This window comes from Salvia splendens, chromosome 14, assembly GCF_004379255.2.
Source record: "Salvia splendens isolate huo1 chromosome 14, SspV2, whole genome shotgun sequence".
In the NCBI taxonomy this organism is placed as follows: domain Eukaryota; kingdom Viridiplantae; phylum Streptophyta; class Magnoliopsida; order Lamiales; family Lamiaceae; genus Salvia; species Salvia splendens.
Window position 1 is genome coordinate 3,208,807 of NC_056045.1, and position 12,279 is coordinate 3,221,085.

Sequence of the window (12,279 nt, forward strand, 5' to 3'; positions counted from 1 at the left end):
AGGACTACTTCAACGACAACGCCCGTTATCCGCCAGAAGTTTTCCGTCGGCGATTCAGAATGTCGAAAAATCTCTTCGTCCATATAGCGACGTGTTTGGCGCAGCGGTTCAGGTGCTTCAACTTGCAATATGATGCCACCGGCCGACCCGGCTTGTCGACTTTCCAGAAGTGTACGATGGCAATTAGACAGCTTGCCTATGCCGGGCCCGCTTACATGTTCGATGAATACCTACAGATGGGCGAAACGACTGGACTATAGACGTTGAGGCAGTTTTGCAGGGGGATCAAGGATATCTTCAAAGGGGAGTATCTACGGAAGCCATCGGCCGATGATTGCCAGAGATTGATTGCTATGCACGGAACTGCACATCATTTTCCGGGGATGTTGGGGAGCATCGATTGCATGCACTGGGAGTGGAGGAACTGTCCAGTGGCTTGGAAGGGGCAGTTCACTTCTGGCTTCAAAGGCAGACATCCCACGATGATTTTGGAAGCCATTGCTGATTACCGCTTGCGAATCTGGCATGCGTATTTTGGTGTCGCTGGATCGAACAACGACATCAACCTTCTACGATCGTCACACTTGTTTAATGACGAGAGTCGGGGTGAGGGGCCGCAAGTGAGATTCACGGCCAACGGAACTCAGTACAACATGGGGTACTATTTGGCCGATGGGATATACCCTCGCTGGCCCGTGTTTGTGAAGACGATCCGACAACCCGTTGGGCCGAAGCAAACCTACTTCGCGAAAAAACAAGAGGGTGCTAGAAAGGACGTTGAGCGAGCTTTTGGTGTACTGCAAGCGCGATGGGCCATTATACGGTGCCCAGCTCGACAATGGCACGAAAATGATGTCGCAGACATCATGACTGCATGTATCATATTGCACAATATGATAATAGATGACGAAGGATTTGCTGCAGAGCGATGGACACCCGAAGAAGGTGCTAGTACGAGCTCGGGTATTGCCATGGAGCCCATACAGATGGGTGTACCACGTAGTAATGAATACTTGATCCAGAGGTACACCGATATGCGGAGCCAAATATCGCATGATTCACTGCAGGTTGATATGGTTGAAGAGGTCTGGAACCGTAGAAGGGGCGCTGCAGAGTGATTTGGGTTTCCGGCTTGTTGTTTTAAAATTATGTCACTTTCGTTGTATAATTTTCCTATTTCAATATAATACAACGAAGTTATTGTTACATTTTTTCTAGGTTGTGAATTTTCTAATTTACAATCCACATTATTTTACTTTAATTAAATTTATAAATATCATAAATTTAAAACTAATAAAATTTATTAGACTTAAATTAAAAAATAATATTAAAAAAATAAACAAATTAATTTTTTTTAAAGAGGGCCACATTTGGTGGCCCTTGTTATTTTTGATAGTTTTGTTGACTTTACCATTACGGAAGCCACATGAGAGCCACGAATTGTGGCCGGGCCACGAATGGTGGCCTTCAAGGGCCACCATTGTGGACACTCTAACATCTTCATTTAAACACAGATAATAAATCCAAGATAATCCATCCAACAAGAATCACTAAATTGTTGGCTGCAAACTTTTGCAGCAATCTACTCGAAACAACTGGGGAAATCATGACATCCAAGTTGAGAAGCAAGAACTATCCAACCAAACTTCATCCGGTGATGGTGATGGTGATGACGACGGATGCTCGATACATCCCCGCAGACTAAGCTACTCATCCGGAACCTGCGAAAGCAAAGGCTTACCTGTGAAGAAGGCATCCAAATTCCCACAAATGAGCTGGTACAATCCTTCCATGGACTCCTCAGTGAGCACAGCATTGTGAGGCGACAGCACAACATTGTCGAGCTGATAAAGCTCCGGAGAAGGTTGAGGTTCGTGCTCAAACACGTCCAGGCCAGCACCAGCAATCTCTCCCCGGAGCAGACAAGACACCAGCTCCTTCTCATCAATGACAGCACCACGAGCTATGTTTACAATAACCCCGTCCTTACCCAGAGCCAGCATGACCTCCCGGTCGACCATGTGGTGCGTTTGCTCTGTCAATGAGCAGCACAGGACAAGCACGTCGCAGTTTGACGCTAGTTTGTGGATGTTGGGATAACAAGTGTATGAAACAGACGGTTTCTTCTTCCTCGAGTAGTAGGATATGCCACACCCGAATGTTTCGAGCCTCTTTGCTACCTCGAAACCTATGCTTCCTAACCCCACGATTCCAACTCGCTTGCCTCCCAACTACAATCATACTTGCAAACACAACACTGCGTTACTAACATCTAAGCACACCAACATTTAAAAACACAATATTCATACCACAGCTTGGTTCATAAATCTAGGATAATTCTCTTCACCTTTCATCATCAAACACATCCTTCCCTAATCAAGTTAGCCCCAATTCTTTAATAAAATATCATTCTCTTCGATGGAAAAATAATCATACTTCATTCATCTTCTGAATTCATATAAAATTTTATCATACTCCCAATACTTTTCAATTTAGAGATATAAAATGTGAAAAATCATACTATAAGAGCATCTCCAATGCCGGCGTCAAAATCGCGACACCGATTTTTCGCCGACGCCGGTTCTGACGCCGATCCATTGGAACCGGCGTCGGCAAAATCGGCGTCAAAATCGGCGTGGCCATGCCGATTCACGCGATGACGCCGGTTCCGACGCCGATCCTCACGGCGCCATTGTGGGTCCCGGATCGGCGTCAAACCGGCGCCAGATTTTATTTTTTATTTTTTTTTCTTTTGAAAACACTATATATATGCTCTTTGAACGTCATTTTCATTCGCACCACTTGTTTTAATGAGTACTCTCTCTACCTTACTTTCTGTTCAAGATCAATAACGAGTAATGGAGAACAACTACGAAGGTACTCCAGTGACTCCCGGGGGATGGTCTCAGACTCCCCTGCCTCCCGGTGTAGGGTCTAAGACGCCCCCGACTCCCGGGATAGGGTCCCATACTTCCCCGGCTCCTGGGGGAGGTGGTTGGCCTCCGATGACCGGGTACTACAACATGTACCCGTGGCAGCAGATGATGCCGGGGTGGGCACCCGGCATGCAGCCCCCTAATTTCTGATGATAAATTTGTAATTTTATTGGCTAAAAAGGTTACCTTGAGTCCGAGAGGGAAGTCTGGTTTGTTAGGCCAAAGGCCATTGTTGACGAAGCGATTTCCGGCTCTCATTTTCCGAAGGACATCGATGATTAGCCCCACCGCGGGATCAGCCACTTCGGGGGAGAAGAAATTGCCGGCGTAGGCACTCAGTAAGATCTATGTGGTTGAGGCCGGCGCTGGAAGTGACGACAAGGCGCGGCGAGGGCAAATTGGCGAGAACGGCGGCGGATAACGAGAAATCGCCGCTGCAGATGGCGGCCTGAGTGCTGCGGGCCCATCGGTATGCAGCTTGGGGAAAATCCGATAATGTAATTTGAGGTTCACAGATATTCTACTGCTACTTTATTGGATGCAAAAATACACATAAGTGTAACAATTTGGTGCCTCAAATTATTGACTTGGCTGTTACGATTATACGTTAATCAATTGAATGAAAGTTTACATGGACAGAGCAGAGTAGAAAATACTAGACGAATAAGGAAATACTACATTCGTATCAAATCAAAGTGTGCAGTGATTTATACAAATCTGATTCGGAGGAGTGTGGATTGAAAAAAATGAGGAAGGAGTGAATCAAGTTGGTCGTGGTTTCGCACCCCCATTTTCTTGGATGGAGTTGACGGGCGTGGTGGATCCGTTCTTCTTGTTTCCACCGCCGGTGTGGGCCGCGATGGTCCTCCCCATGAACTTCCCGGCTTTGTGCAGGCTGTTGCCGACAGCTGCAAAGCCACCCCCGACATGGCCAGCTCCAGCGCCCCCAACACCTGATACCGTCTCATCAACTGCATCCATCGTGCTGTCCAGCACCCCTTCTTCTTTCAGTTTATGTCTTTCTTCGATCATTCTCTTCTCTTCTTCGACCGCCCTCAACTGCTCCTCCTTGCTAAATTCATGATAACTCACCTGACATGTTTCAGAAGCAATGCAATGCAATGCGTTTATATCATACAGTACTACAAAAGAAGATGGTTTTGTACACACAGTAGAGCACCTCAATTGTGAGAGAGCCTCTGTCTTTTTTATCTTTGATTTTGAGCATATCAAGTGAGGGGAGCAGCCTTAGCTCCATTTGTTTATATCTTCTACATTCCAATTCAACCAGAGGCAGCTTTGCTACCCCTAGACGCTTGTCCTCCCCGATATCTTCATCAAATACCTGCTTCATCAAACTACATATCAATGCACAACGTACAGAATTCTGTCAAGTATTGCCCGAAAATGTTCAGTTCAAGATCTATTATGATTTTCTTCATCAGCCTTGCAACTACAGAACTGAAATCACATATGATTTCAAATTTTTAGGACTAAAACCACCACTTTTGACTGACCTGAGGTAAATTCTACGTTACCCTACAAACTTCCTCGTCCGAAAGAGGTAATCACATGATCAGGAAAAGAGCAGGTATGCGATAAGGTTCAAGATATAGCAGGACACAACTAAGTAAAGAGATAAACCTCAAAAATGATGGATTGTGTCTCCTTGTCTTCGGCAATTAAGTCAAACGTTTCATTCCAAATAGGATTCAAGTTATTGTCTACAACTTTTGTTTTGACTTTAAACAGCGGACGTATGTGCACAGAAACATAAGGGTCAGATTTGCCAAGCAACCCCATGTTTTTCAGTTCATTTGCCTTAATGACTGTCACTGTAGCTTTTCCAACAGGCTTAAGTTCCAAGTCACTGCAAAGGTTCAAATTGACAGTTGAGAGTCAAGTCTCTTGATCAAGATATCCATGTATTCTCATGAGTATCAACCTTGCAAACAAATACTAAAACTGAAGAGTAGAGAGCAATTTGATTTTCACAAATTCTAAAATATATTAGCATGTTATCTGGCCACAGCAAGCCAGGTTCCTACAGACATTGATGCCTAACAAAAACTTACATAGGACTTTTTTTTTACTAAATGAACTATGAAACTGGTCCATACAAGTTGTGATTCTCAGAATACTAAGAGTGAAAGCATGAAAAAAGGAGATGAAAAATTGGAGAGGAGTAACCTTGTATCTACATCCGTCCCACCAAGAGGAACAACAATCCTGTGCGGCCATTGCAACGTGTCTGTTATAATTGAATTAACAATATCCTTACATCCATAAAAATTACAGTTAGTTCAATAACAGAGGCAAACTTTCCACTAAGAGAAACACTATAAAAGCTTACATCAATCATATCTGAAACACCTGGAAGAGCTGTTAAACTTCCACCAACAGCCTTCAGAGTATAATCGATTCGTGGCTTTGGCTGAAATATAGGAATACATCAATCTCAAAAATTAGTCAATCATAAAGAAAGATGACTGCAAATGCCTCCTGAAAAACACCTTTCCTCTAAACCTGAGTTTAATATATGTACAAGCTAATTGAATAACATTTAAAAACTATAAATAATTATTAAGTAATACTACTCCTATACCAGACATCAATTTCATTACCAGACTTCCATACCACAATTCAGAAATACATAAAAATATACTTCAATTTTACAAGTTCATTACCTTAACTGACAAAAGGAGTTTGCTCATTCTAAATTTTATACCCTCTGACTCAAATTCATTACCTTTTCATCTGTTACTCCAAAAATTTAAAAAAAAAAGGAAATATAAAGCATCTCCTTAAATCTAGCCATACTATAGAAGTAGGATGCTCATAATATACCTCAGCCAGTAGAGCAACAACAACAGCAGAGATGCAAGGAATTTCATCTGAAAGCTGGAATATGGCACGGATTACAGTAAAAACCTGAAGATCCTTCAGCTGAAAACGGAATGAAAAACATAAGTTTTGGTCCATAGTGCTAGACTATAAGAGAAGAATAAAGATATCACAAACTTGTACAATAGCACTTTGCGTGTGGGAGTGATGTTTGCTAGCATGAAACATTTGATGTACCAACCTGTATAGGTATGGAGGCAATACGTGCTGCCTCAACAGCTAGAACAATATCAGGATTACCACCCCAACGGAAGTCAATATCCATAGTAATCTGACCTTCTTTAAGACTCTGAACTCGAATTCCTGCATGGATTTAGTAATTACACACGCCAAGAGGTTGGATTAGAAAGTATCAAAATGACATTATGCCAAAATATAATTAGTACATAAGAATCGAATGATGGAAAATGCACATAGAAGATTAAGCAAGTGATTAAACAACATGCCAATGAAGGAGTGACCTTCAATTTTGGGAGCCACAGTTCCTAGAGACAATGTGCTGAACTTCAATGAAGAAATCCCTGGAGGCCGATATTCTTCCAATGTTGGTTCAACAGAATCTCGTATGATAGCCTCTGCCGCCTAAGAAGAAGAAATTCATGCTCAGTAATTTGAATCCAAGTAAATTGGAAACTGAAAATTAAAAATGTAAATATCATAACTAGGATAAGATATCAGCATGTAAAGGTATTCCACGTTTAATTATAGAGGTAAGATGAGAAGAAATTTAGAAGGAGGAACCTAGAATAGGGGCTATAAGACAAAGGAAGCAATTCCATAGCATGCGGTCATCATTAAGAAGACTAAATCCCATAGCATGAATTGATAATTAATTACACAGAGAATAATTACATATGACATGGTTTGGAGGAAAATGTGGGAAACTTACATCTGCAAGAAATGGCCAGAGTTTGTTCAGGTGCTTGTTCAACCATTTCACCTGAAATTACAGGCAGAGTAGCATAACATAAAAAACAGATGGCCACCTCCATTCACGCACAAAGGAAAAGAAGAACGTGCATTGCAAAACTGATAATATGAATAAGAGCATAATACTTACATTCAACTGGATAATTAGAAAATATTCATTCACTAAAGACCCTTCTAAGAATATTGAACTACTGTAAAACATATCCAAAGTCCTCTCATTATTCCACAAAAGAACTCTATTAGAAGTGGCTGCTAGCAAGTTAGATATAAATCAGATTATGGTTCATCTGTCTCCTCCAAGCCTTGATCCATTCAAGTCTTAGCTAACCTAAGCTGAGAGACTTCAAACCAGCATACATTCATAAGGAAATTGCTACATAACGGGATTGATATGGATGTCGCAGGATATGCATACTTATCTTTAGTTAGGATTTGATTATATTTTATTTATAATTTACTTAATTAGTTAGAATTTGATTTGATTTTATCTTATTTATTTCCAAGATTATAATTGTTTTGATCAGGATTAGGATAACTTTTCTGATAGCAGTAGGATTCATTTTAATTTCCTATGTAAGGATGAGTCTTAGTAGTAAGAGACATCTTGGGAAAAGATCAAAGATAGACCGGTACTATTAGACTGTGGCCTCTGCGACGATTAATTCCATTCAGGTCTTTTCCAGTTTTTGTTTATATACTTTCAATCTTAGAGTTTGTTTCCAGTTGATGTTCTTGTTTGTAAGTCTTCAGCCTTTACCTCAAACAGAAATCATCTATTTGTGGCCAAAGCTAAGATACTTAAAAACAAACAAAAAAAAACAATTACCAATCCAGGCTGCTACAAACATACAGTTCCTAGTGAAGAAAACTAGAATCCTCACCTGCTCAAAAACAGGAAACGATATCCATTCCGGAAAGTTGTCGCCGCAGATTTTCTTCAGATCATCCCTGCTCAGCGCGCTTACTTGCTTTACATATGCTGCCTGCCGATGGAAGCATCAGATCGTTACACAGAGTCACACCAATGCACCAATATTTAAATCGGAAACACTAAAATCAGACGCAATTGAGCAAAGAAACCAAATGTAGACAAAGTAATCAAGGAGTTATTTCTGCATGCGAGCCCTTCAATTGAGATATTTCGACTGACGAAACAGAGAAAATGAACAATTTCACGAAAAAATATGAGGAAATGAAAGCTAAAACAACCTTGGAGACTCGCTTATCGCTGCGGCGGTGCATCATGCGCTTCCAACCCGCCATCAACGCGATTCCAAACAGCATCCCCATCGCCATTCCCGATATCAGCCCCATTTTCTCTCCGTTTCTTCAAATCTGAAACCCTGATTTCACGGTTTCAACCGGAAATTTCACGTTAAGAAATCCAGTGGCTTCTACCGTTGAATTCACTGCTGCATTACATTTGAATCGAGGTCGATGTTTGTATATGTGTACGTACAAATTCCGGTATGATCAGATGATCGATGCATGGTTTTACTTGGAAGAAATCATCCACTCTCTCGTCTCTGTTTCTCTCTCTCGCTCGCTGTTGTTCCAACTGCCGCTTTGATTTTTCAGAAATTGGTGATCAAAATCTTATACGTCTTCTTTTGCTTTGCTTGATAGTTTCAACGTGATTGATTTGCTAAAAATTAAGCAAATATTAATCTACAATTACAAAATTATCCATTTCTGTTGCCATCCTTATTATAACCAAATTTACAATAAAGAATTAATGATTTTATTCATTAATTGACAAAAAAAAGTAAAAAATATGATGTTTAAGGATTCATAAACTCATTTAGTCAATGTCAACATCAATTTTTTTCCTGTATATTCGCAAAATGAATAAAGAATAAATTAATATTATTATAATATTAGTGATGTCAAATAAGTATATAATTCTAAAGGTAATAAGAATAAATTAAATATTATAAAATAAAGATAACATGAACTAAATGAGGTGGTGCTCAAGAATCAAGTTGATAAAGTATTTCTAATGATAATAAATGCTAATGAGTTGAGTTTGTTCCTCCATTTTTATCTTTTATGAGAAATTTGCGGTTGATATTGAGTTTGCTCCTATACTTTTATATATATATATATCTATAGGGACGTATTCATTTCTTTTTTGTATCTTTTGTTCTTTGTTCTTTTTAATCTCAGCCTCACGATTTGTCATCCGACGGTTAGATTAGTGCCATGTGTCATTTAATAATGCAGATTTTCAGTTGAATAATGCACACCGACTAATAATGCACCATTATAGTGTAATAATGCAGATTTTCAGTTGAATAATGCACACTGACTAATAATGCACCATTATAGTGTAATAATGCAGATCATCTGGACCGTTGATGAATGAGATCTAACGACCCATATTAAGAAGAATAAAGGATCTAAGGGATGAATAGGGGAATAACGCTCCCCTATATATATATATATATATATATATATATATATATATATATATATATAGGGAGATGATCAAAATAAATATGTGTTTAAATCCAGAAATGCAGACCAAATCTTGGCCCTAGGATTAGATGATCTAATGGTCAATAATCAACCAAAAACACGGAAGGTCATAATTAAGCAATTTTAGGTCATATTATAATGTTTGGGTTTAATGTCATGCTAAGATCGTTTTAGGTCATGCTTTGTTAGCATGACCTAAAAATTACCTAATTATGACCTAAAAGTGACCTAATTATGATATTGTTCTGCGTTTCTGTATTTAAATTTAGTTTTGCATAGATCAAAACCCTATATATATATATATATATATATATATAGAGTTGTGATCAATATCGAACCAATTTTAAAGACCGAACTAGAGACCAAATCTGGGCCATTAGATCTAGTTTTTTGATGAGATGTGCTGCTGTGTAAATTTTTCGGTCTTCATTACAAGCCCATTTTACTTCATTGTATAGGTTTATTACTTCATTCCGTACGTAATACCTTGAAACTACAACATGTTTTTACTTTCTTCCAGTAGGTTTTGAAATGATTCAACATATGTTTCATTTGAATTCATTGACCTGAGTTTTTACTTTATTTACATTAAAAAATGCAATTTATTCAAGTGCGTTTATTACTTCATTCAGAAACGTTATTACCTCATTGGATAAGGTTTTTACTTCATTCCAGTAGGACTTCAAATGCTTCTACACATACTTCATTCCAATAATTTATTACATCATTCCATATGTTTATTACACCATATCAGGGTTGTGGCGGTGGTGATAGATATTGTACAGAGAAAGAACGGCACGCGACGGCGAAACCGCATTTACGTACTGGAATGAAGTAATAATCCTACTGGAATGAAGTAAAAACCTAATGAAGTTAAATCTTCGTAACATGTTAGTATGACTTATTTACCTTTGGATGAATTGAAATAGGCTCGTGATGAAGGCGAAAATAATTGATAAATTTGTGTCTCTCATCCATAAAAAACTAGATCTAAAAACCCTAATTTGGTATGGTTCGATGGTTCGGTCTTTAAGAGTGGATTTGTGAATAATGGGACTCTCTATATATATATATAGGGGTGCGTTATAATGATAACCCATATTTATGTGATAACCCTATAACTAAATCTCCACCACACATTTTTAAAATATATGGTCTAGATTTAATCTAACAAAACTATCATTTTATCAAACAAAACTATCATATTTCGGATATATTAAGGTCAAAATTGTCACTCCAAAATCTGCCGTCTATCAGGTGATTGTTAGAGGCGGAGGTGGTGGCGCTGCAGCTGCGGCTGCTCAAGAATCACGGCGGTGGAAGCGGCGGCAAAGCCAAGAAAATGAATAAGAAGGACGATGAATTGGTGAGCGGGTGAAAGTGCTCTTGGAGTATATGAAGGCCGCAAACTATCTCAACATCGAAGGTCTGTTTGATCTTGTCTCGCAGAAGATCGTTGATTCGATCGAAGCCTGCAAATCGGAGGCGGAGATGGTGTACGATTTCTCACCGGAGAGAAGGCGAGCAAATACGGTAAGCGATCGTAAGTTTGTCTTCGGCTGGTCGTAAGTTCGCCGGAGAGGAGGCGAGCAAATACGATTTCTCTAGCACTAGTGTATGTTCTTGACTTTGTCTTCGGCTGGTCGTAAGTTTGTTTTTTTTATTATAGATTTTCACAGTTTCTTAGTTGTGAACCATGGAAATGTTTGGCCATGCTTGGTTTTGGTTTTGATTTTTACAGTGGAGAGAGAGTTTCACGGAAAGTGTGTTGTTTGTTGTATGAATTGTATCATTGTATCAACTCTGAGTATCATTCTATCCGGCAAAACTATCATTCTATTCGCCAAAACTATCATTTTATGTACATACCTACAAATAAGTAAAAGTATCATTGTATCAACTCAGAGTATCATTCTATCCGGCAAAACTATCATTCTATCAGCCAAAACTATCATTTTATGTACATACCTACAAATAAGTAAAAGTATCATTGTATCAACTCAGAGTATCATTCTATCTGGCAAAACTATCATTCTATCCGCCAAAACTATCATTTTATGTACATACCTACAAATAAGTAAAAGTATCTTATTATACTCAACAAATAACTTTTAAAACTTGCACAATTTATAAATTCGGATAGTTACACACTACATTATTGTTTATTCTTCTAAATTATTTAACCATAATCACCATTAGTTGGGCAACTTCGTCTGAAATGGGATTAGGAAGTTTAGATGCTGTAGGGTACTTGGGCTGAGAGCTTTGACACATCTCCATGGATGGCCTCTGTTTCATGTACTGCATAGAAAAATTATAGAGTTTAATTAATTGCAATCATTGTGATGAGCTAACAAAAAATTGCTGAGCATCTTTAACAATGTATCACGTGTCAGCAGATATCGATTCACGTATATGAATGGCAACGTAGAGGTTCCATGGATAGAAGAAATTCATGCAGTGGGAGTGAAAGAATGGAGCGAAATTCAGAAATTAAATGGAGAAAATGACATATTTACCATCTGCTCCTTTTTTATGAAGTAAATCTAAGTTTGAATCTATGCTACAAGATTAGAAAATATGTGTGGTCCAAATTTGGTTATAGGGTTATTACGTGATTTAGGGGTTATTATATGCTCACAACTCTATATATATATATATATAGTCGTGATCATATGATAACCCCTAAATATCGTAATAACCCTATAACTAAATCTGGACCACACATTTTTAAAATCACGCGGTCTAGATTAAAACTTAGATTTACTTCATAAAAAAAGGCGGAGGGGTAAATATGTCATTTCCCTCATTTAATTTCTGAATTTCGCCAAATATCACGTAAAATGATAAAATGATATATTTTAGGTTTATTGCATAAAATGATAGTTTTGCCGGATAGAATGATACTCTACTTCATAAAAAAGGCAGAGGGGTAAATATGTCATTTCGCTCATTTAATTTCTGAGTTTCGCCAAATATCACGTAAAATGATAAAATGATATATGTTAGGTTTATTGCATAGAATGATAGT

The 12,279-nt window shown here is 38.6% G+C and overlaps 1 protein-coding gene and 1 pseudogene across 1 annotated transcript; both read right to left on the bottom strand.

The window, feature by feature from the left end:
• Positions 1-1,606: 1,606 nt before the first annotated feature.
• On the bottom strand, positions 1,607-3,616 carry LOC121765677 (annotated as a pseudogene).
• LOC121763953 (calcium-dependent lipid-binding protein-like) lies at positions 3,590-8,320 on the bottom strand. The gene is made up of 12 exons (XM_042160044.1): positions 8,230-8,320; positions 7,980-8,113; positions 7,652-7,753; positions 6,730-6,780; positions 6,302-6,422; positions 6,022-6,143; positions 5,784-5,882; positions 5,290-5,370; positions 5,127-5,212; positions 4,581-4,806; positions 4,117-4,281; positions 3,590-4,028 (listed from the first exon to the last, which is right to left on the bottom strand). Exons 2-12 carry the CDS (start codon positions 8,082-8,084, stop codon positions 3,699-3,701), a joined length of 1,488 nt encoding a protein of 495 aa, XP_042015978.1. The 5' UTR covers positions 8,085-8,113; positions 8,230-8,320; the 3' UTR covers positions 3,590-3,698.
• Between the last annotated feature and the right edge of the window lie 3,959 nt (positions 8,321-12,279).

What these genes read in the sequence shown, in the direction of transcription:
- LOC121763953 (XM_042160044.1), bottom strand. Translation starts at nt 8,084, where the DNA reads ATGGGGCTGATATCGGGAATGGCGATGGGGATGCTGTTTGGAATCGCG. An exon ending in CGTTTCCTGTTTTTGAGCAG is followed by an intron (nt 6,781 to 7,651) that starts GTGAGGATTCTA and finishes CTGTAATTTCAG; the next exon opens with GTGAAATGGTTGAACAAGCA. An exon ending in GTGTTTCAGATATGATTGAT is followed by an intron (nt 5,213 to 5,289) that starts GTAAGCTTTTAT and finishes TATGGATGTAAG; the next exon opens with GATATTGTTAATTCAATTAT.